This window comes from Manihot esculenta, chromosome 12 (assembly GCF_001659605.2).
Source record: "Manihot esculenta cultivar AM560-2 chromosome 12, M.esculenta_v8, whole genome shotgun sequence".
In the NCBI taxonomy this organism is placed as follows: Eukaryota; Viridiplantae; Streptophyta; class Magnoliopsida; order Malpighiales; family Euphorbiaceae; genus Manihot; species Manihot esculenta.
This window is the reverse complement of record NC_035172.2, coordinates 239914-266021: the sequence shown is the minus strand read 5'-3', so window position 1 is coordinate 266021 and position 26108 is coordinate 239914. Positions and strand designations below refer to the sequence as shown.

The 26108-nt window shown below is 35.6% G+C and overlaps 1 protein-coding gene across 7 annotated transcripts; it reads left to right on the top strand.

Moving 5' to 3' along the window:
* The first annotated feature begins 1774 nt into the window (after positions 1–1774).
* Positions 1775–25513, top strand: LOC110627279 (acetolactate synthase small subunit 1, chloroplastic). Of its 7 annotated transcripts, XM_043948890.1 has the most exons (12): positions 1779–2141; positions 2614–2827; positions 2968–3051; positions 3785–3853; positions 4177–4260; positions 9960–10136; positions 10324–10410; positions 11285–11389; positions 11477–11599; positions 12157–12309; positions 24147–24212; positions 24590–25513. In XM_043948890.1, exons 1-12 carry the CDS (start codon positions 1912–1914, stop codon positions 24671–24673), a joined length of 1476 nt encoding a protein of 491 aa, XP_043804825.1. In that variant the 5' UTR covers positions 1779–1911; the 3' UTR covers positions 24674–25513. The 7 variants fall into 7 exon arrangements, with proteins under 7 accessions (XP_043804828.1, XP_021629225.1, XP_043804825.1 ...); XM_021773533.2 differs by lacking the exon at positions 24147–24212 and having other exon boundaries at positions 1778–2141; XM_043948892.1 differs by lacking the exon at positions 9960–10136.
* Positions 25514–26108: the final 595 nt, after the last annotated feature.

Genomic DNA, 26108 nt, shown 5'->3' with positions numbered 1-26108 from the left:
TTTATAACTACTCAAATTTCATTTTTAATTTATCGAGATCCGTTCATTTTTGAACCAAATGCTCACCCCACATTTTAAGAAACTCTTTAGATGCCATGTAGTATATTTTAAGAAAGTTTTGCCATGCAGTGTCTCTTATTTTTGTTATATTAATATTTTTCCCACAAATTATTACTTCACTGCTTAAATTATTTATCTTGTTGATCTATTTTAAAAAATATATTAATTAATTTATATCCCTTTAAATATTTAATTATTTGTTTTTCTTTAAAAAAATTAATAATTATTATAATTATAAAATCATAGAATTTATAAACTAAATTTAAATAAATAAAATAATCAACGGTTAAAAATACATGTTTTAACTACTCCCATCATCATAAAAAACAATTTTATTAATTTCAAGTACTCCTTAAATAATAAAAACATTAATATAATAGTTATAATATTATTAATATATAATAAAAATCAAATGATAGTATAACAGAATATATTTAATATAATTATTTATATTTTGACTATATCAAATTAAATATTGTTCATTTTTAATTTTTTGTTAATTATATAAAATATAATAAATTAAAATATATTATTTATTTTTTTAACTAAACATTAAAAATAAAAAAATAAAAATTAAAAACTTCTAAAATTTAATACGATACACTTACATTTAAATTTAATACGATACACTTACATTTATGGTCAAATTTGTGAGTACTATTATATATATATATATATATATATATATTTTTTTTTTTTTAAGGATGCATGAAGGAACAGAGTGATAGAGTAGACAATAAATTTTTGAATTTTAAAAATAAATAAATATTTTTTTAAATAATTTTATTAATTATATTAATAAAATTTTATTAAGTCATGAGAGATGTAGTCTTAAATAGAGACGATTATATTTAATAGATTTTATAAATAAAGTATGAGCATTTAGAGTAATATTATAACGAACCAATCTAATAAAAATATCAATTCTAAAATTTAATAAAAATTTATAATTATTTAAAATCAAATTTATGTATAAGATAATTTGATAAAAATACTCATTTTTCTTTTTTTTATCTCTCGAGTATAAATTATTAAAATTTTCTGAATAAAGTCAAAAAAAACATTTTATGAGATAAAGTTCGAATAAAATTTTAAAATTAATATCGTTATTGTAATTTTGAAAATTCCTAATAACTAATAAATTTTTATTAAAATTTATATTTTGAAATAGTCGAATCAATAAAATTTAAAGAACATAAGTTTTTTACATTAATAAAAAGTCTCCTCTCAATTTTTATTTATTGAATAAGAAATAACTATTAAAATAATACGAGAATTAAGAGTTTTTATTTTTATTAAAAATAAAATGTTAGATTTATAATTGAAAATTAAATCATTTAATATATTAACGGTTCGAAAATTGTTATTATAAATCTGTTAAATATATTTGTATATTTTAAAAATTAATTAAATTATATGTAAAAAATATTTTTACTTGTTAGAATTTTTAACAGAAATAAAAAAATATTTCACTTTATTAATAATCGAAAAAGGAAAAAAACACTTAGGTTTAAAAACGAGAAAAAGATAAAAACATTGAAGTACAAAAGGACAACGTACGAAAACTTTCAACAATTAAATATATTTATCAACTTTCATAAACCAAAACTAATTTATTCAAGAAAAATCTTGGGACGTGTCACGTGTATTCCTGTGGACATGTATGTTCTCCCAATTCTCGAAAAAAAGGACCACGTCCTCTAGTGACCGTAATGGACAGTCGCCTCACTCTGTCCTGGTTATCAATATCAATCAATATCTAGCCTCCATGCACCGCGGCTTCTTCTCCTCTCACTTATTCTTTTTTTGTCTCTCTGAAGGGGAAAGCTAGGATAGTACAGAAAAAAGCACATGGCAGCTTCCATTTTACCCTACTCAACTTCAACCACAACCCGAGAACCATGTTTCAGACTGGATTTTAGTAATGGCTTTTCAGCTAGCAGCAGCGTTGTCTCTCTTCATTTTCTCCGTCCACATACTCGGAGGACTAATGCCGTGGTCAAGGTCTCTGCTAGCATTAGGAAAGACAATGGAAATGCTGCCCCTGTTACCCGCTCAGTGTCTGCTTTTTCTCCCCCCAAGTCGGGTTTTACCTCTATTTCAACTTCTTTTTACTTCTGTTTGTCTTTAATTTATGTTTCTCTCTGCCTTCTCGTCTCCATTCATGTCGCCTGCAAATATGGATTCTTCTTTTCCCCTTATACAGGTTGACGTGAAAGGGTACTGTTTGATGTTGTTTTCTTGTCTTTCATTTGATGGGTTTAGCCGACAAATTTTACTAATTTTTCTGTTTGGGCTGCTTATTGTGATTGTATGGCATACTGTTTTTGCTTTTTACCATTTCTGTATCATATTTGTTATACGCATTAAATTGGATAAGTGTTTCCTCATTTCTGTTTCATGGTAAAGTTTTGAGCTTTGTGTCTTGGGGATGAAGAGAGTAGATACTTCCATTGTATTGGTTTTCAAGAAGTAACTTCCATTGTATTGGTTTTCAAGAAGTAATCTTTTTGAAAAAAATTTCATAAATTTGTCATATGGTTTTAATTTCAGGCTGCTATGGCACACGATATCGGTTTTCGTTGGCGATGAAAGTGGAATAATAAACAGGATTGCGGGCGTTTTTGCTAGAAGGGGTTACAACATCGAGTCCCTTGCAGTTGGTTTGAACAAGGATAAGGCTCTCTTTACCATAGTTGTCCGTGGAACTGATAACGTTCTGCAGCAAGTAGTAGAACAACTTAACAAGCTTGTGAATGTCATAAAGGTATAAGACTCATCCGCATTAGCCTGTAACTTTTTTGCTGGACAATGAAGTTATTCTTAACATAAGCATAGTCCTCTTGAAGCAATTCTCTCTGACTGTTTATTCTGCACTTCTTTTACTAATTTGTTTGGATGCACCAGGTGGAAGATATCTCTAGGGAACCACAAGTAGAACGTGAACTGATGCTTATAAAACTTAATGTGGATCCAAGTACACGTCCTGAGGTAATGATGTAGCATTTAGTTTGTTCTTTATCTAGTAAAAATAGGCAGGCATGACTCCTCTAATCTTAAGAAAGATAAGCTGTTCATGTAGCCATTATGTTCTATAGGCTATGGATATTCTTATGCTATTTGTCACTGATGAAATGTGAAAACTTTATCTAAAGCTCCTTCAGATTTAAGCCTATAAAAATATTTTAAATTTTTTGTGGTCGCTTCTACATGTTTATTTCAATTTAAGTTATTATCTGTAATTTTTTCCTGTCTTTGTTAAGCTAATGTTTGTTGCCTCCCAGGAAAACTGTATAAATAATGTCAATGAGCTTGCAAAGATTTTGTTCTTGTGTATTGTTGGAAAACTTATTATTATCAGATGGCCGTTTCATAATTAGTGGGTGATTCCTTAAACACAAAGAAGAGTGTGATGTTTCAATTATTTTAAATGCCAACCAGGTGTTTGCACATAATTCTTTGTGCATCTTTTGTACATTTGCTGTGCTATCAACTCTATGGTTACAATTGTTGGTTTCATATGTGTTGTTCTGTGTGAAGCAATTATCACCAATCAGGACTGCTTTCTATCTGTTATTGACCTAATATGTGGAATTTGGCTGAGTCGGCCTACAAAATTATGCTTTAAGAAAATTTAGAACTCATATAGTTTTAGGGTATTGGTGTTTTTCTTCATGGCTTTGTATTCAATACCTGATCTTTCGTAATTGGCTTTAAATTTTAGATCATGTGGTTGGTGGACATCTTTAGAGCAAAAGTTGTTGATATCTCAGAGCATACACTGACTATTGAGGTGATTTTTAGTCAGATCGTTGAATATATGTTACTTCATTCTTCAATTTCGTCCTATGACTGACACTTGATATATGATTGACATAAACCTGAAATGATAATTATGGGAAATGTGATGATTTCAGTGGCTTTAACTGCCTAGGCATCTTAAACAACATTTTTCTATTACACTTTGTTAGAGCATTGGGAAGAGTTAACTTTTTATGTATTAAATCTGAAAGGTCTCTGTATTCTATAAACTTCTACTGTACATCAACATGATATATGCTAGTATTTTTTTTTGGGTTATTATTGGTGTGTATGTTATTGATGTGGATGTCCCAGATCACTGGAGACCCTGGAAAGACGTCTGCTGTTTTAAGGAACTTAAGCAAGTTCAGAATAAAAGAACTCAGTAGAACTGGGAAGGTACAAATATGTCTTTCAATGCTTTGCATGAATGTATGGATTAGGCATGCATACATTCACATGCTACATAATGAAATGCTTGGACTATGAAGCTGTTAATTAATTCAAGGATTAGCATATGGACGGAAGAGTGCACACGCCTGCAAAGTTTCCAAATGCATGTCTTGAATTCTAGATTAGGTTGACTATAACCCCTGAAGTATTTAATTAATTGATTCTTTTTCTTCTGCAAGGACCAGGATGCAAAACAGAAAATAAAATGAAAATTGTAATACATATTGAAACTTTGATGAAAAGAAGAAAAAGAGAGTAGAAGATTTGAGAGAAAATGCTTGATTATTTTCATCAAGTCAATTGGGGTATATATACTACTTATAAGAGTACATACTAGGTAAGAAAATAAATTAATTCCCTAATTATAGCCTAATCATATCCCAATCATTTCACACAATCATATCCCTAATTATCACTACAAATCTAGGCTATTTACAGAAATAATCTCAATATATCTCAATACTCCCCCTCAAGCTGGAGCGTACATATCATATCATTCAAGCTTGTTACAAATATACTCTATTCGTGATTCTCGAAGTGATTTTGTGAACACATCAGCTAGTTGATTATTTGAGTTGACAAAGCTAGTAGAAATGCATCCGGACTCAATCTTTTGCCTAATAAAGTGGCAATCCACCTCTATATGCTTCGTCCTCTCATGAAAAACTGGATTTGATGCAATATGGAGGGCAGCTTGATTATCACATATCAACTTCATTTGACCAGTATCGCTATATTTTAATTCCTGAAGGAGTTGCTTCAACCAAATGAGTTCACATGTCGCTAAAGCCATAGCTCGATATTCTGCTTCTACACTTGATCTTGCTACCACACTCTGTTTTTTACTTTTCCAGGATATAAGATTCCCTCCAATCATAATACAATATCCTGAAGTAGATCGTCTATCTGAAGTAGAACCTGCCCAGTCTGTATTAGAATAGCCAACAATTTGTGAGTGACCCTTGTCCTCATAGAGTAGTCCTTGTCCTGGAGCTCCTTTGACATATCTGAGAATGCGAATGATTGCATCCCAGTGACTACTGTATGGATTTTGAAGAAATTGACTAACTACACTTACAGCAAAGGAAATATCCGGTCGAGTGATAGTGAGATAATTGAGCTTGCCGACCAATCTTCTGTATCTAGTAGGGTCTTTAAGTGGTTCCCCCTGTTTAGGAACCAGTTTGACATTTGGATCCATGGGAGTATCCACATGTCTACAGTCTAACATGCCTGTTTCTTCCAATATGTCCAAAGCATATTTTCGTTGAGAAATTGCGATACCTGTTTTAGACTGTGCCACTTCAATCCCTAAGAAATACTTCAATTTTCCAAGGTCTTTAGTTTGGAAATGACTGAACAAATGTTGCTTAAGCTGAAAGATTCCATCATGATCATTTCCTGTAATGACAATATCATCAACATAGACCACCAAGTAGATGCATCTATTGCCATTATATCGAAAAAACACGGAATGATCAGAATCACTTCGAGACATTCCAAACTGTTAAACTACATTGCTGAATCGCCCGAACCATGCTCTTGGAGACTGTTTTAGACCATACAATGAGCGTCGAAGACGACATACTAAGCCTGATTCCCCCTGAGCAACAAACCCCGGAGGTTGCTCCATATAGACTTCTTCGGCGAGTTCTCCATGAAGAAAGACATTTTTAATGTCCAGTTGATGAAGGGCCCAGTGATTAATTGCAGCCAGTGAGATAAGGAGACGAACATAAGCTATTTTGGCTACTGGAGAGAAAGTATCACTGTAATCAAGCCCATAAATCTGAGTGTAACCTTTAGCTACAAGGCGAGCTTTAAGGCGATCAATTTTGCCATCAGGTCCCACCTTAACTGTGTAAACCTATCGACAACCAACAGTAGACTTGTCAGGTGGTAAAGAGACCAGTTCCCAAGTTCCATTATTATGAAGAGCAGTCATCTCCTCAACCATTGCATTACACCAACCAGGATGATCCAGTGCTTCTCTAACTGTCTTGGGTATAGAAACAGCAGACATGGTGGAAATAAAAGTATAATAGGAAGAAGACAAATGATGATAACTCACAAAATTATAAATGGGATGAGGATTGCGAGAAGAGCGAATACCTTTTCGGAGAGCAAGAGGAGTAGCTGTTGCTACTGAAGGCATGACCGAAGGAGGTGAAGATGGAACTGGAGGTGAGTCACTAGAAGTATCTGCATCAGGGAGAGAAGTATCAGTGTTAGTAGCAGATGGGCGGGGTCGACGGGTGTAGACCTGAAGGGGTGGACTGACATGAGGCCAAGGAGATATAAGAGGTGTAGGTACAGGCAAAGCGCTAGGAACAAAGGTTTTATGCGTTGAACTAGAAGAAAAGTAAGGGGAGGTTTCAAAAAAGGTGACATCTGCAGAGACAAAATATCTGTTAGTAGTGGGATCATAGCATTTGTAACCTTTTTAAAGCCGAGAATAGCCAAGAAAGACGCATTTAACTGATTTGGGCTGGAGTTTGTCTTTACCAGGGGTATGATCATGAACAAAACATATACATCCAAAAACTCGCAGTGACAATTGGTTGGAGGTCTGGTTAGGAAAGAGAACCGAATGAGGACTCTAATGCTACAAAACAGAGGAAGGCATACGGTTGATCACATAGTAGGCAGTAAGGACCGCCTCGCCCCAAAAACGCAGCGGAACATTATGATGTATAAATAAGGTGCGGGCGGTTTCAATCAAATGCTGATTTTTGCGTCCGGCAACACCATTTTATTGAGGAGTATGGGCACAAGAAGTCTGGTGAGTAATACCCTGAGTAGACAAGAAATGAGAAAAAGAGGAGGAAAGATATTCTTGTGCATTATCACTACGCAAAACCTTAATGCGAGCACCAAATTGATTATGTATCTCAACACAAAATTTTTGAAAAATGGAGAATAACTCAGATCGATTCTTCATTAAAAACAACCAAGTGCAACGAGAATAATCATCAATAAAAGTAACAAAATATTGAAATCCCAAAGTTGTACTGACACGACTTGGACCCCAAATATCTGAATGAACAATATCAAATATCGAAGTGGCCCTGTTATTGACTCGCTTGGGAAATGAAGCCCGAGTTTGTTTCCCAAGTTGACATGACTCACATGATAAAGAAGAAAGACTGGGGACGATTTTTTGCAATTTGAGAAGACTAGGATGTCCCAAACGGTTATGAATAAGCTCAGCGGACGTAGTAGAAACAAAAGCAACTGAAGTGGTGGAAAGGTGGTACAATCCTTGTGACTCAGATCCTGTTCCAATCATTCTCCCAGTACTCCGGTCCTGCACAACAACAGAATTAGCAGTAAAGGTTACTGAACAATTAAGGTTTTTGGTCAATTTGGTAATGGAGATTAAATTATATGGACATTCAGGAGTGAACAAGACGGTAGTTAAGGAAATAGAAGGAAGAAGTTGTACATCTCCTATTCCTTTAACTTGAGTTTGTGAACCATTAGCTAGGGAAACTTTAGATGGTGTAGAAGGTGAAATAAGAGTAGAGAAAAGATTGTGATTACCAGAGATGTGATCAGAAGCACCAGAGTCTAGGATCCATGGACCAACAGGTGAAGACTTAGTTAGACAAGCAAAGGAATTACCGGAGTGAGCAATGCTGGTAGATGGAGGATGTTGCTTGATTGGACCGTGGTGGTCGGCCATGTAGTGCCCAACATGCATCCCGTGTGTGACCTTTTTTATCACAATAAGTGCAATGAAATTTCTTTCCTTTACCTTTGTGATTGCTTCCTTGTCCTTGATTTCCTTGTACAGCCAAAACTGAGGATTCCATATCTGTAGCATCACTCTTACTAAGGGAAATCCGTAAGATCCTAGCTGACACATCTTCTAAAGTTGGAATAACTGAACCAGTCAAAATTTGATATTTCACAGAGCAAAGGTCAGATCAGATCGCAATCCAATTAATGCCAAAACCATAAAAAATTTATCACGTTGTCCTTCTTGCGCATCAACATCATTAGTAAGGGGCATAAAAGAATTAAATTCATCTTTCAGAGTGTCTATTTGACCCAAGTAACTAGCCATATCTTGATGATTTTGTTGTAAGTGAACCATATCTGACACAAGCTTATAGATGCGTTGTATATCATTAGTATATAATGTTTTGGCCTTAGTCCAAACCTTACAACAAGTTTTACAAGATTGAAACAAAGCAAGCAATTTTGGATCCAACGAATGCCACAAAAGACTACATAGTTGAGCATCAATCTTAACCCAGTTGGGTCTATCAGTGATAGTGATATCAATGGCATTTTTTGTTAAATGATCATTATATCCCTGTCCCACAAACCATAATTCTATGGATGCAGCCTAAGGCACATAATTATTATTCCCTTGCAACTTAACCGTAGCAATTGAAAAGAAAGGTTTAAGAGACTCAGAACCTGTATTGAGGGTGTTTTGCTTCTTAGACATGTTGAGAGAGATTCTGAAACAACAAGGGACTGAATAGAGACCCGAATCTGCAAAAAGGGAGCCGAATCTGCCAAAAAGAGCGCCTGTGAACAGTAAATCTGACGACCGGACTTATTGGGCTGGGGTCGCCAGCGTCGGGCGAGGCTGGAGGAAGAGTCGCTGGCGTGAAACGGTCGCCGGAGGATGTGCACGCGTCCGCGCGTGGATGACGGATGTGTGAAGGCGAGCTGATATGACAACTGGACCTATTGGGCTGGGGTCGCCAGCGTCGGGCAAGGCTGGAGGAAGAGTCGCCGTCGTGAAATGGTTGCCGGAAAGTGGTGCACGCGCCGGCGCATGGCCGGAAGCCATCTGTGCAGGGTGGCGCGTCCGGAGGCGGTGCTTCGCCGGAAAATAGATCGGAGACCGGCGTGGGGAATGGGCTGGGTGGTGAGACTGACTGATTTCCAGAAAGTCACCAAAGTAAGGTGGCAGGTCTGCCACTCAAAGGTGAACCAAATTTCTTGGCTCTGATATCATGAAACTTTGATTAAAAGAAGAAAAAGAGAGTAGAAGATTTGAGAGAAAATGCTTGATTATTCCCATCAAGTCAATTGGGGTATATATACTACTTACAAGAGTACATGCTAGGTAAGAAAATAAATTAATTCCCTAATTATATTCTAATCATATCCCAATCATATCACACAATCATATCCTAATTATCACTGCAAATCTAGACTATTTACAGAAATAATCTCAATATATCTCAACACATATCATAAGAGGTGGTCTATGAGATCCCAAAACTTTCCAACCTCAGCCTTTCGTTAATTGTGGTTTAACATGGTATATACTGAGATAAATTCAACATGATAAGATTGACCTCATTTGAAGCTATAATATTATGATATTTATGATTCATCGAAGGAATGAATTAGCTTCTTTCTCATTGTTTAGTAGAAAGGGAATAAATAATATTATTTGGTCTTCCTTGTATATAAGAGTTGCCTTTAGGGCATGCAAAACAATTGTAATAAGAAATATCAGGGAATGTCTATTCTTCTGTATGTGAGGTACTAAGGTCATTCATGGGTATTTAAGTTCAAAATATGTAACATGAAGATAAATAAAAAAGCTTCTTTTCCTATGCTGAAGTGTAGGAATATTTTTTGCGCAATGAAGTATGGATTTCTACTAATTATAGATTGCTGTAAGACGGGAAAGGATGGGTGAGACGGCTCCATTTTGGAGATTTTCTGCAGCTGCTTATCCTGACCTTGACAAGGCACAGCCTAATGATGTCTTATCCAGTAACCCCACAAATAGTTTTACATGGAATTCAAATGGATCAATTAATGGCAGCATGATTTCATCCTCAAAGGTATATATGTCCTGGACAATTATAGTTTTCATGATAAATTTTGTAAGGTCATTTAACATTCTAAACAGATATGTTATCTGTCTTCTTTGCAAATTGCTGCTTGCCATCAATTTGTTGCACTTCAAAATAAAGAGTCATATATCTTCTTGAATTATTTATTTAATTAATTTTCTTTTTCTGATTGAAGGGTGATGTATATCCTGTGGAGCCTTACAATGATGACTCAGTCAATCAAGTTCTTGATGCTCATTGGGGTGTTATCTATGATGATGATGTAAGGCACTTGGCTGACACATTCAAGATCCACATACGCATGTTGCTGTTTTACATGCCATATATTGGCAATTTATTTCACTAAAGAATAAATAATTGTCTGCACAACTACACGAGGTGTATGAGGCATGTGAATAATAATATTAATTTGTTCAAAATATTGTACCTATATTAGGTGTAAACATATGAAATGTGAGACCATCTTGGAATAAATATTTGCGGTCTTGGAATACATATTCATGCATCAAAATTTTGTTTTCTTTTTGACATTATACAATCTTTTTCTGGTTTATGCTTGCTTTCGAGTGAACATTGGTTCCCTGGTCTGCGTGGTGTGCGCTTTATACTATGTTTGGTTGGAGGTGAAGAAGAGATAAGTAAGGGAAAGGGGGGGGTATGAAAATTTTTATTCCTTGTCCATTACCCTCCTTTACCCTCCCATTAGTTCACCTTTCTCTATTTTTTGTTGTAACTCTTCCTATTCTGAGGCTCTTTACCTTTCCTGTATCCTTCTCTTAATTACCCTCCTCTCATCTCATCCATAGTGCTAGGCTGTGAATGAGTATCAGATCAAATTGAAATTTATTGAGTGCAGATGCCATGGTCAACGCGATTTTTTCTTTGATTGATCCATTTATCTTTGTCATGCCATTTCTATATCATAAAAATTGTGAATTAACATTAACTCGATCTGATATTTAAGATAAGAATCTTCTCAGCTTATTGACTATTAAATTGTTATGAGAGAAGTGGTTTTATTATTCGCTTGATCTATAATGCCTAGAGTTGGTGGTATCATGCAGCTGCATTCTAGTAGTTGCCAAACCTGTCATTCTCATATGCACTTGACCTTCTTTGTTAATATACTATTTCAGTCAAGTGGACTTCGGTCACACACATTATCTATGCTCGTGAATGACTCTCCTGGTGTTCTCAACATGGTTACTGGGGTCATATCACGAAGAGGTTATAACATTCAGGTCTGTAGCCTGTGCTCATCTCTCTTTTCTAACTATTTTGACTTATTTTTATCATTGTTATTTCTTTTTCAAATTTCAACCTCTCAGAGTCTTGCTGTGGGTCCGGCTGAAAGAGAACGACTTTCCCGCATTACGACTGTCATTCCTGGAACTGATGAGTCAATTGGCAAGTTGGTTCTCCATCTTCACAAGTTGATAGATATGCATGAGGTAAGAGTCCGTGAGTTGATCATGCCTCTTAAGGCTCTCACTTTAAAGCACTAAATTTCAAGTAACCATGTGACCTTTGAAATAAAGATTGGAAAAGGGCAAAAAGAGAAAAAAGAGCTTGAAGTGGGAGAAAATCAAATGAGTGGCCTTTATGTTGCGCATTAAAGTTGGAACCACAGTTTTTTTCTTATGAGGCAACTCAGGTATCTTGTGCATTAATTGTCCTGAAGAATTTGAGCTTTATAAACTTGCAGGTATAATCTCAGGTTCTATATGCTAAGGCTCTGGATGATTCAATCTAGAACACAAAGCAATTATCATCCTACCATAATAAGGTGTTGGAGGATGAGATTGGTTTTTGGCACTAATCCTGTTTCTTGGCCAAAAATTTAGCTTCAGTATATAATTTCTGAAAAGTTTTGTTATATCCTTGAACCGAATCCCCATTAATTTTGAAATAGCTGCCTGTTCTCATCATGAGGATCATTTTAGTTTTGTGGATAAGTTCATATTTGAATGAGCATACGATGACAAAACAAGCTTGGTGGTTTATTCAGGTACGTGATATTACACACTTGCCATTTGCGGAACGAGAATTGATGCTGATAAAGATAGCTGTGAACACTGCTGCTAGGAGAGATGTCCTTGATATTGCTAGCATATTTCGGGCCAAAGCTGTTGATGTTTCTGATCACACTATTACCCTCGAGGTAATTCCTCCCATATTCATAATCCAATAGTATCTTGTTATATCAAAATTTTCTTTCCTGAAAATTCTGTTAGGAGTTTTGAAGAATTTGAGAGAAAATTTTGATTCTATTATGACTAAATTAATCTTTACAAGGTTTTAGTATTTATATACAAAGAATCAACCTAAATTAGGAATATTTACGATAAGAATAAAATTTCTATAATTAAGCCTAATTAGGATCCCAAAGATCCGAATCCTCCTGATTAGGAATCTTTTATGTTGGTCAACACTCTTCGAGTTGGTCCATAGATATCTAACATGCCCAACTTGCAAACCTAGGTCTTGTTGTTGAGCCTTTTGGTAAATATGTCGGTCATTGAAAGTCACATGATCTAATTTCAAAACACCATTTATTAATTTATCTTTAATGAACTGTCGATTAATCTCTATGTGTTTTGTTCAGTGATGTTGGACTGATTGTGAGCTATAATGATGGCAGTTTTGTTGTCACAGTACAAGAGAACAATTTCAATTCCTCCAACAATCTCTGCAACCATAGGAGTTCACAAACACCTTGTGCTATTGCTCTATATTCCGCCTCAGCACTTAATCGAGCAACAACACTTTGTTTTTTGCTTCTCCAAGTAACAAGGTTTCCTCCCACAACAAGTGTGCAGTAACCACTAGTCGACCTCTTATCATCAAGGGATCCAACTCAATCTGCATCTGTGAATGTGTTTATGTAGAGATGATTTAGAGAATAACAGACTTTTTCTAGGAGCAGACTTCAAGTATCAAAAAATGCGAAATGAAGTCTCGCAAAATGTGAAAAATAGCTTTCATGTGGGACTCACGAGCATCATGCATAAAATGACTATAAACTGATTGACTAAGCTTACTGCATATGCTATGTCTAGTCGAGTATGGGAAAGATGCCTACCAACCTCTGATATCTACCAATATCCACGGATTCACCAATTCCTGCTTGTAGCTTGTGATTGCTTTCATCGGGAGTTTCTGCTAGTTTGCAACCTAACATACCATTTTCTTTCAAAAGATTCAGAATGTATTTTCTCTGAGAAATAAAGATTTCCTTATTTGACTTGACAACCTCGATTCTCAGAAAATATTGCAATTTTTCTAGATCTTTAATTTTGAACTTCTGAGCCAAAAGTTTTTTCGATCGAGTCATCTTTTCAATGTCATTCTTTGTCATTACTATATCATCATCATAGATTATGAAAAGAGTAATTTTACCCTTGTGATGTTTGATAAATAGAGTATGGTCAGCATTGCTCTGTTGATAGCTAAAGGAAATCATAGCTCTGCTGAATGGATTAAACCAAGTTCTGGGTGATTGCTTCAATCCATACAAAGCCTTTTTTAGTCTTTACACCTTTTCTTGTGGTTTTTCATAGGTAAATCCAAGAGAGATTTCCATATACACTTCCTCCAAGTCTCCATGGAGGAATACATTTTTCACATCAAATTGTTGTAGGTTCCGGTCAAGGTTAACAACGCAAGATAACAATATTCTAATTGAGTTCATTTTGACAACAGGGGCAAACGTCTTTTGGTAATTCACTCCATAGGTTTGAGTGTATCCTTGGCAACTAGTTTGGTCTTCAATCTTTTAATTGATACATCTGCTTTGTGTTTCATAGTGACACCTATTTGCAGCCAACTGGTTTTTTTTCCTTGTGGAAGAGACATCACCCATTTCTTCAATCATTGCTCCCTTCTAATTAGAATCTTTGAGAGCTTTCTTTCAATTCTGAGGGATAGACACAGAGGAAATAGATAAGTGGGATAGACAGAGGAAATAGATAAGGCAAATGTTCTATAGGATGGAGACAAAGAATCATAAAAGAGAAAGTTAGAAATAGAGTGCTTTGTGCAAGACCTAACTCCTTTTCTTTGAGCAATTGGTTTATTTAGATTATTAATGAGTTTAAGGCTTAGGAATGACTCAACAGATGGAGAAGAGGAAGATTCATGACACTGAGTAGACTGCACAATGGCTTTTTCTGCTTCTGTTTTATCTCTTCTTGAGTATTTTTATCCAAATGTCCAATTTGGTCACCCATGGTCTTCCCCTTATAGCAGTATCCTGATCACCATAGTCCTCTATATACTATAGTAGTTTCTTCTAGAGTAAAACGTTCTAAAGTTATAGGATTAGGTATCATCTCTTCTCTCTCATTGTCTCCCTCTGAAGAGATCATTGTCCTTTGTCCTCCCCTGAAGAAGTGATGGGAGTAGTACTGAAGTAAGGTTTAGTCTTTTTAAACGTAACATCCATACTGATAGTATTTTTTGGGGGTAGTACTGAAATAAGGTTCAGTCTCTCTAAATGTAACATCCATACTGACAAAGTATTTTCTAAATAGAGAGTGGTAACATTTGTAACTCTTTTGTGTGGGATAGTACCTAATAAACACACATTTAAGAGCCTTCAGATTAAGCTTTCCACCTGTCCTAGTATGAACAAAACACGTGCATCCAAACACCTTTAGTGGAACAATATAATAATTTTTCCTTGCAGTACCTTTAAAGAGCTTTTAAAGGCAAAAGCTTTGAGAGACATTCTATTAATGAGATAAGCTGCGGCTAAGATTGTACCTCTTCAATAGATTTTTGGAAGATTCATAGTGAAAAGAGATTTGGCTACTTCCAATAGGTGCCTATTTTTTCTTTCAGCAATATCATTTTGAGCACTAATATAAAGACAACTAGTTTGATATTCCATTAGACTCGAGATAAGCAAAAAAACGTCCATTTATGTATTCTGTGCCATTATCAGTTTATCTTAGCATCAAATTGAGTACAAACCATCTTATGAAAAGATTGAAAAAAAGAAAACACATCACTTTTTGCCGTTATCAAATACACTCAAGTCATACGAATGCAACAATCAATAAAATTAACAAATCAACGATTACCCAATAGTAAGACTGTTTGAGTAGGTCTCGAAACATCACAATGGATTGTCAGAAAAGGGATTATATTCCTATTCTTACTTGAGAGATAAGGGGTTCTTGTATGCTTAGCGTGCTCATAAGCATTACAAACTAAAGAGTCACATTGAGCCTTGAAAAATAAATCAGGATAAAGTTTCTCTAAAACAAAGAAGGATGGATGTCCTAACCATCGATGCTACTGTATGATTTTCTGGTTGACATCTTAATTTCTTTCAAAGAGAGCTCAAGGTGAATTCAAACTCAGAGTTCCTTTTAATATATATAAGCTATCGTGCAGTCTACTATTGCCAATCCTCTTCCTAGGTTGAAGGTCTTGTATAACACAATGGTTTTGAAAAAATTCAATTTTATAGTTAAGTGCTTTGTTGAGAGCACCAACAGATAAAATATTAATATGGAAAAACGAGGAACATAAGAATAGAGGATAGCTTGATATTTGGAGTACAAACAATAGAACTGATTCTAGAGATAGGAGTGGAAGAACTATCTGCGATTCTAACAGTGTCTTTTTGTAGACATGGAAAATAATTAAGGAAGCCTTCAGAGGAGTCCGTCATATGTCTATTTGCACCAGAATCAATAATTCATGGAGCAAAACATTATCAGAAGTCTTTACATTACCCACCCAAGTCATGCCATTTCAAAAAAAAAAAAAACTTTTTTCCGTCAAAAACAGTGAAAAATTAGGCAAATAAATCAGTCTGCCTGCCAACTTGATTTACCAATCCTTGCTTGTAGCTTGTGATTGCTCTCAATGGGAGTTTCTGCTGGTTTACAACCTAACATACCAGTTTCTTCTAAAAGATTCAGAATGTATTTTCTTTGAGAAATAAAGATTTTCTTCTTTGACCTGGCAACTTCGATTCTCATGAAATATTGCAGTTTTCTTAGATCTTTAATTTCAAATTCTCGAGCCAAAAGCTTTTTCAGTTGAGTCATCTCTTTAGTGTCATTCCTGTCATTACTATGTCATCAACATAGACTATAAGGATAGTCATTTTATCTTTGTGATGTCTGATAAATATGGTATGGTAAGCATTGGTCTGTTGATAGCCAAAGGAAATAATAGCTCTACTGAATCGGTCAAACCAAACTCTGGTTGACTGCTTGAATCCATACAAAGCCTTTTTTAGCCTGCCCACCTTACCTTATGTTTTTTCATTAGTAAATCTAGAAGGGATTTTCATATAATTTCCATATACACTTCCTCCTCCAGGTCTCCGTGGAGAAGTACATTTTTCACATCAAATTGTTGTAGATTCCAGTCAAGGTTGACAACGCAAGATAACAATACTCTGATTGAGTTCATTTTGGCAACAGGAGCAAATGTCTCCTGATAATCTACTCTGTAGGTTTGAGTATATTCCTTGGTCACTAGTCTAGCCTTGAATTTTTCAATTGATCCATCTGCTTTGTGTTTCACAGTGAACACCCATTTGCAGCCAACAAGTTTCTTTCTAGGTGGGAGAGTGACAAGCTTTCAAGTCTCACTTTTAGCCCGTACTTTCATCTCTTCAATCATTTCTCTCTTCCATTTAGGATCTGCAAGAGCTTCTTTTCAATTCTGTAGAATAGACACGGAGGAAATAGATAAGGTAAAGACTATATGGGATGGAGACAAAGAATCATAATAGAGAAAGTTAGAAATAGAGTGCTTTGTGTAAGATCTAACTTATTTTCTTTGAGCAATTGGTTTATTTAGATCATCAAATGGCTCAAGGTTTAGGCACTCACCAGATGGAGAAGAGGAAGATTCATGACACTGAGTAGGCTGCACAATGGCTTTTTCTACTTCTGTTTTGTCTCTTCTTGAGTATCTCCTTAACTTTGATTTATCCAAACGCCCAATTTGGTCACCAATAGTCTTCTTCTGTATAGTAATATCCTCTAGAGTAAAATGTTCTAGAGTTATAGAACTAAAAATCATCTTTTCTCTCTCATTGTCCTTCCCCTGAAGAGGTGATGGGGTAATAATGAAGTAAGGTTCAGTTTCTCTAAATGTAACATCCATACTGACAAAGTATTTTCTAGATGGAGGGTGATAACACTTGCAACCCTTCTGTGTGGGAGAGTACCCAACAAACACACATTTAATAGCCCTCGGATCAAGCTTCCCACTTGTCCTAGGATGAACAAAACATGTGCATCCAAATACCTTTGGTGGAACAATATAAGCATTTTTCCCTAGTAGTACTTCTAAAGAGTTTTTAAACGCAAGAGCTTTAAGAGACATTCTATTAATGAGATAAGCTGCGGCTAAAGCTGCATCTCCCTAATAGGTTTTTGGAAGGTTCATGGTGAAAAGGAGAGATTGGGCTACTTCCAACAAGAGTATTTTTGTCTTTCAGTAATACCATTTTGGGCACTAGTGTAAGGACAACTAGTTTGATGCAGTATTCCATTAGACTCTATATAAGCAGAAAAATGGCCATCCATGTACTCTGTACTATTATCAGTTCTCAAAACTTTTATTTTAGCATCAAATTGAGTAAAAATCATCTTGTGAAAAGATTGAAAGCAAGAAATCATATCACTCTTTGCCTTTATTAAATAAACTCAAGTTATGCGAGTGCAACAATTAATAAAAGTAATAAATCAATGATTACCAGATAGTGAGACCGTTTGAGTAGGTCCCCAAACATTAGAATGGATGGTAAAAAAAGGGATTATATACATCAGAATGGATGGTCAAAAAAGGGATCATACTCTTATTATCACTGCAGCGATAAGAGGTTCTTGTATGCTTAGCATACTAGTAAGCATCACAAACTAAAGAACCACATTGAGTCTTGGAAAATAAATCAGGATAAAGTTTCTTTAAAACAAAGAAGGATGAGTGTCTTAACTATTGGTGCCACTGTATGATTTCCTGGTTGACATTCTGATTTTTTCCAAAAAGAGCCCGAGGTGAATTCAAACTCAGATTCTCTTCCAATATATATAAGTCATCATGCAGTCTACTATTGCTAATCTTCTTTCCAGTTTGAAGGTCCTGAATAACACAATGGTTAGGAAAAAATTTCAATTTTACAATTAAGTGCTTTGGAAAGATCAACAGGGAACAAGAAATATGAAGAATAGAGGATAGCTTGATATTTGGAGTACAAATAATAAAACCGGTTTCAGATATTGGAGTGGAAGAACCATCTGCGATTCTGACAGTGTCTTTTTGTAGATATGGAAGATAATAAAGCCTTCAGAGGAGTCTGTCATATGTTTATTTGCACCAGAATCAATAATCCATGGAGTAGAATCAAGAGACAAAACAAAAGTATCATCAGAAGTCCTTACATTACCCATACAAGTCGCTGCCATTTCAAGAAAAATCACCCTTTTTCTATAAAAAACATTGAAAAATTATTATTACTGAAGAAAAAAATTACTGTTCACCGGCGAGAATGGCACGGGTCCAACGAGTTTGCCGGAAAGGATCAATGCTGGAAAAACCACCGGAAAATGTCTCCCACGCCAGAAAAAGGTGAACCAAGTCACAGGTCTGCATAGGTTAGAAGTGTGACTTGAAGGCGAGTCTGCGGGAAAGAATCGCTATCGAAAAAGACCACCGGAAAACGTCACGCGGTGGTGCGTAGGAAACACGCAAAATCTTGCGAGGGCGCGAGCCTCGCGCGTGGCTTTCTGGCATCAGAATTGGATGGCTGGCCGGCGACGGTCTGGCAACCCTGCTGGTGGCGGCGGTGAGATGAAAAAAAAAAAAGCTAAGAGAAAAAATGAATTTAAACCCTAAAATTAGGAAAACAGTTGATACCATAAAGAATTTTAGGAGGAATTTTTTATTATGTTCCAATTGAATTGATCTTTACAATGTTTGAGTATTTATACATAAAGAATCAATCTAAATTAGGTATCTCAAGATGCGAAGTACAACCTGCATATGAGTTTCGCGAGAGTCATGCATGAATTGGCTGAATAAGTTAACAGCATAGGCTATATCCAGTGGAGTGTGTAAGAGATAAATCAACTTCCCTACCAATCTCTGGTGTCTTCTAATATCCACATACTCACCAGTTCCTGCTTGCATCTTTTAGTTACTTTCAATTCCTTTTTCTTATCTAGTCACCTCAATACCTAGAAAATATTGCAGTTTTTCTAGATTTTTTATTCAAAATTCTTGAGCCAACAACCTTTTTAGTTAAGCCATTTCCACTTTGTCATCACCTGTTACGACTATATCGTCAACATACATAATAAGAAGGGTGATCTTACCCTTGTGATGTTTGATAAACAGAGTATGATCAACATTACTCTGTTGGTAATCAAAGGACATTATGGCTCTGCTAAACCTGTCAAACCAAGTTTTGGGAGATTGTTTTAACCTATACAAAGCTTTTTTTAATCTGCACACCTTTTCTTGTGTCTTCTCATCAGCGAACCTAGGAGAAATCTCCATGAATCCTTCTTTCTCTAAATCTCTATGGAGGAAAACATTTTTCACATCAAACTGTTGTAAGTCTTAGTCCAAGTTGGCCGCATAAGATAATAGAACTCTGATTGAGTTCATGAGACAAACGTCTCTTGATAACTTACTCCATAGGTTTGGGTCAATCCTTTAGCAACCAATTTGGCCTTAAACCATTCAATTGTGCCATCGGCTTTGTGTTTCACTGTAAACACCTACTTACAACCAACAAGTTTCATTTCAGGTGAGAGAGTAATAAGCTCCCAGGTCTTATTTTTGGCCAATGCTTTCATCTCTTTAATCATTGCTCTGTTCCATTTAGGATTTGCAATAACTTCATTTCAATCCTGTAAAATAGACACAGAGGAAATAGACAAGATAAAAGCTCTATAGGAGGGAGACAATGATTCATAAGAAACAAAGTTGGAAATAGGGTGCTTAGTACAATATCTGACCTTTTTTCTTCGTGTAATAGGTTTATCTAGGTCATTGGAGCATTTAAGAGTTGTGGGTAACTCAACAGAAGAAGATTCTTGGCTTTGAGTAGACTGTATAATGGTTTCTTCTACCTTGTCTCTCCTCGAATACCTTCTCAAATCTGGCTTGTCCAAATGTCCAATTCTCTCCCCCCTATTGGACATCTCCCCCTGTCTACTAGAACTTGAACTCTTTAGCTGAACCATATCATTCAGAATCATAGAATTCAGGATCACCTCTTCTTGCTCATTATTCTCCTCCTGAAGAGGTGAGTGGGTGGTACTGAAGTAGAATTCAGTTTTTCGAAAAGTAACATTCATACTGACAAAGTATTTCCTAGATGGAGGGTGATAACACCTGTATCCCTTCTGTGTTGGAGAATACTCAACAAACACATATTTAAAAGCTTTGGAGTCCAACTTTCCCGCCGTCCTAGTATGGACAAAGCAAATACACTCAAATACTTTTTGTGGAACAGTGTATGAATTCTTCCCTTGTAGAACCTCTAAAAGACTCATAAAGTCAAGGGCCTTAAAGGGCATTCTATTGATAAGATAAGCAAATACAAGGACTGCATCTCCCCAATATGCGTTAGTTAGGTTCATGGTGAACATAAGAGATTGAGCTACCTCCAATAAATGTCTGTTTTTCCTTTTAGCAACGCCATTTTGAGCATTATAAGGACAACTCGTTTAGTGTACCATCCTATTATTCTCCAAATACGTAGAAAAACTACTATCCATGTATTCTCTTTCATTGTCAGTTCTCAAAATTTTCACTCTAGCTTCAAATTGAGTAGAAATCATCTTATGAAAGGATTGAGAACAAGAAAAGACATCATTTTTAGCTTTAATCAAATAGACCCAAGTCATTCGAGTGCAACAATCAATAAAGGTGACAAACCATCGATTACCAGATAAGGAGACTGTTTGAATAGGCCCCAAACATCAGAATGAATAGTTATAAAAGGAATTTGATTTTTATTATGATTCAAATGATAGGAGGTTCTAGTGTGCTTAGCATACTCACGAGTATCACAAAATAAAGAATCAAACTGAGTTCTAGCAAACAAACTAGGATAAAGTTTTTCTAAGATAAAAAAGATGGATATCATAGTTATAAAAGGAATTTGACTTTTATTATGATTCAAATGATAGGAGGTTCTAGTGTACTTAGCATACTCACGAGTATCACAAAATAAAGAATCAAACTGAGTTCTAGCAAACAAACTAGGATAAAGTTTTTCTAAGATAAAAAAGATGGATATCTTAACCGCTTGTGCCATCGTATTAATTCCTGATTGACATCCTTATTTTCTCTAAAATAGGCTTGAGATATTGGAGAATCTGAATCACCTTCCAACATGTATAAGCTATCATGCAGCCTACTATTGCCTATCTCTTCCCTGTAGGAAGATCCTGAACAACACAATGATATGGAAAGAATTCAAGTTTACAGTTAAGAGCATTGGTGATAGCACTTACAGATAAAAAGTTGATAAGAAAGCGGGGAACATAAAGGACAGATGATAATTTAATATTGGGTGCGCAAATAACATAACCTGTTCCGGATATGAGAGTAAAAGAGTTATCAGCAATTTTGATACTATCTTTGGTTAGAGAAGGAAAATAGTTGAGAAAGTGTTTAGAAGAGTCTGTCATGTGTCTATTCGCATCATAATCAATAATCTATAAAATATTATCAAGAAATGAAATATTACCTGACTTTACAAAATTAGATGTGATACCAGAGGACGAAAGGTGTCAATATGAGACAGGAGGCGCTTGAAACTGAATTTTTTTAGGAGAAAGGAACTCAACTGCTGCTGTCTCCTTAAAAGTCTCATCCACAGTTTCTGCTAAATTAACTTGAGTTCTGGAGGTATTTCGTTTTCCCCCATGGCCTCTAGTAGGACGACCATGCAACTTTCAATAAGTCTCCTTAGTATGCCTTGGTTTCCCACAATAGTCACAATGCAAGTGATCTTTTCTAGAATTAGGAGGCTGCGGTGTGCTCAAACTAGTAGCCAACCCTGCCTTTTCAACTGGTGCAATATAAAGCATAGCATGTCGACGACTTTTCTCTTGTTGAACATGGGCGTGGGCCTCTTCTAGAGAAGGAAAATGATTTTTTCCCAACACTTGGACCTGAATTGGATCATATTTGTTATTCAACTTTGCAAGAAAATCATAGACTCATTCATTTTCAATCATTCTTTGAAATTTGACTGCATGTCCAGTGCAGTTTGCCCGGAAGTCTTGATAGTAATCAAGCTCCTACCATAAATCACATAACTCAGAATAAAATTGGCAGATAGTTATTTCTCCTTGCTTAATATCATGGATCTTATTTCGATTATCATAAATTTGAGCATCATTCCCAATCTTGAAATAAGTTAAGGACAATGTCTTCCATATTTTTGTAGCAGTATCAATTAACTAATAGGACTTAGAGATATGAGGTTACATAGAGTTAAGTAACCATGTTATAACAAGATAATTATCTGAGTCTCATTGAGGAAATCTGGATCACTCTCATCCGGTTGCTTCTTATTACCAGTGACATAGCCCTGCAGTCCTCTAGCCTTGATAAATAACAAACAAGACCTTGATCAAGCAAGATAGTTGGTTCCATCAAGTTTTACGGGATTAATTTGTAAGGAAGGATTATCAGAGTTAGGAATCGAGACCTTTTTATTTTCTGCCATCGAGACCCTTTTACTTTCTGCCATGGTAAAGACAAATGAACCATGAAAAATAGGAAGTACCCAAGGTTGTACACACGAGAGAGCCTAACCGAATCACCAAAAGACCGGGTAGTGATACGGGAAGGCCGGAATAACTGTCGGAATCATCGCCGGAGTGATCGGAGCGGCGAAGCAGCATCGGGCAACGTATCACGCGCCGGAAAGGGAGAACGCGTGAGCCTCACGGGCGGGTTTTTCTAGCGTCGGAGTTGGGCAGTCGGGCTGGCGACGGTCCGGCGATTCTCTTGGTGCCAGCGGTGAGAGGTGGAAATGCTGCTAGATGGGTTAGTACCAAAAAGATAATTCTAGAGTTTTGAAATTTTAAAGAGAAAAAATTGAATTTAAGAATTTTAGAGAATTTTAGAGTATTTTTGTATTTCACTCTTGATCTTTATAATTGGTTTACATGAAAATATAAATAAAGAATTATAATTAAATAGAAAGCAAATAATCAAATAATGACTATAAAGATAATTAAAAATTCTAATCAAATCAAATCATATCTCTAAAATCAGCAAATAAGTCAACATTGCATATTACATATAAGAGGAATAGATTCAAGAATGATAGTTTTGGAAGAAATAATTAGAGTATTCTAGAAAGGCGAGAAATAGATAGTTTGTTATTCTGTTGAAAGAAAGCCAAAAAAGGGAGCTAGAAGAGTAGCCAAAAAAGGGAGCTAGAAGAGTCTGCTAGGCATTCCAAAATATGAATGAATTTGAACTCTTCTCATTTTCTCCCTAATTCTTCTCTCCCTTCTCTCTCTCACTCTTCCTCTCTATATTTTCCCTCCAAACTCCTCTAATCTCCCTAATTCCTTCTATTTTTAAATATTTCTCTTCCGTGACAATAATTCTCAAGTTCAAGTATCATTTAGTTAGTTGGCTTGAGCCTTGAGGTCTGTTTTCCTTTCTGTGGTGGAGGCTGCACACCTTGAACAATTTGCTAAAGTCGATCGGTTGCTTAATTCTTTTATGTCCCAACATTTACCTTCTTATTCAAAGCATTAATCTAGGAGCTGAAAGCTAACCATTTACGAGTTGATTAAAATCAGATTATAGTGATCAAGGCAGTGAAAATTACTAGGCTGCGGGTCAGATACTTGGAATACCCACCATATAGGAGCTCCACATTTATTGCCATGACAGTGGATGCCTGTTCTATTGATTGTCTTCATCATCTTTTATTTGTGTTTTGTGCCCTTATAAATCCTTTACGTATTTGTTTCTACCCAGCTTACTGGTGATTTAAACAAGATGGCTGCCCTGCAGAGATTATTGGAACCATATGGGATTTGTGAGGTCCGTCCTCTCTCATTCCTATCTTACCAAGTTTTGTTCCATTGCAAAGGAGCTTTAACCTGTTTTCGTGAATCCTGCTGGACTTGGTTCATTTGTTGATTTCTGAAATGGTTTGGATATTTTGTATTCCATTTGGTGATCCTGCATGGACTGGGTTATTCATATTTGTTTAAAACAAAACTTTCAAACTGTGTTCTCTATGTTGCTCTACATGTCAGTCCTTAAAATGTTTTAAGTAATCTGCCAAATGGGATGTAAGGATAGAGTCAGAATCAAAGGAGTTTCATTGTGCTTAGCTGATGGGCATATATTCTCCTCCCTTGTATCAATGAATTTTTTTTTTTTTTTAATTCCTCTTTCTATCTCTGTTCTTGAAGGTGGCACGGACTGGAAGGGTTGCATTGGTGCGGGAATCAGGCGTGGATTCAACGTACCTCCGTGGATATCCTCTTCCATTATGATATTGAGATCCTTAGTAGTTTCTTTCTACTTATTCCTTAGATGGGAAAGAGAAAGAAACAATGTTTTAGTTGCCACGTTGCTGTTATGCATCTTGAATATGATATATATGCATGTCAAAGACTCATATAGAGATGTTGTTTTAACTTGAGGAAAATGGAAGTGTTGTTTATGTACCTTGAGGTGAAAAAAGAAAGATAGACAGTGATCTTGTACTAGGGAAACAGGAAGAAGGTTTCTACTATCAACAGTTTCAGATTAGGTACGTATTTTCTGTCTGGGAATTGTACTACAAGATTGTGTACTCGACTATATGGTGCTGTGGCTTGAGTTTTCCATAGGAAAGCCCAATAATTGTGGAACGGAGAAAAGGCAGTTATTGCAAACTAGCGAAATTTGCGTAAAAGGTCTTGCAGAATATATGCAAGTAGGCGTTTCAATCAATAGAAAAGCGAACACAGGAGCTTCAAATGTTACTACTAAATCACGGACAATCCTAAACGCTATACTGCAGCATCAAGAAGTTATCTTCATCTGCTGTATTATATTAGCATCATAATCTCTGCGTTCCTTTCTTTGAGCCTCCTTTACACATTGAGCAGCAATACATTCATCAGGAGAATCAGCCTCACGGTTTCGGATGGCAGCATCATTTCATCTTCTGTTGTGAAGTGATATCTTTCCCTAACATATCTTGATTAATTGAGTTGTTAATTTTGATTGTATGCTTTATATTAATTAAACTTGGACATTCAGTTTCTCAAACAACACGAGGGTGATATTAGTTTAATTATAAATAGAAATTTGATGCTGGTGGGATGGTACTCTTTCCCATTATTTTATTATTTGGAACAACTAATCATTTCAATGTTCAGCAAAAATAAAATGAGGAAAAAGTGAGTATTACTGAACTGAAAGCGTAGAAGTTGATTTGAACAAAAGAAAAATGCAAGGGGAACATCAATGTGGTGTTCTTTCCTTCTCAACGTCCCAAAGCCGCGAAGGAGAGAGTCCAAACTCCAAAGGGAAACAGGTATAAAAATAGAAGTCTTAGGATTTTTTTTTTGTACTATTTGTTTGAGATTTATATCAACATTTGAGTATTGTTATTTTTATTATTGTTTTATATTTAAAACTGATTCAATATTTATTTTGTATTAAATATTTTTATTTTGAATCACTGTATAAACAACCGACAGCTAATATAATGAAACAATTAACTGCTGCTAATAATACAGTTAACTGTTATTCAAATCACTAATGTATCAAATACAGCACAAGTACCTATGTGGAAATCTACATGTTGACTGGCTTTTTCCCCCTGGACCGAACTTCTACACATTTTCATTCTCTCCAAGGCAAATTTTAGTACGTCACCGACCAAAATAAATTCGGGGAGACATTGGAGAGATTGTTGATCTGATGATATATGAAATT

Excerpts from the sequence above, each read along its gene's own strand:
- LOC110627279 (XM_043948890.1), top strand. The coding sequence starts at position 1,912 with ATGGCAGCTTCCATTTTACCCTACTCAACTTCAACCACAACCCGAGAA. Across the intron at positions 2,142-2,613 it reads TCTGCTTTTTCTCCCCCCAA|GCTGCTATGGCACACGATAT; the intron begins GTCGGGTTTTAC and ends TTTTAATTTCAG. Across the intron at positions 12,310-24,146 it reads ATCACACTATTACCCTCGAG|CTTACTGGTGATTTAAACAA; the intron begins GTAATTCCTCCC and ends GTTTCTACCCAG.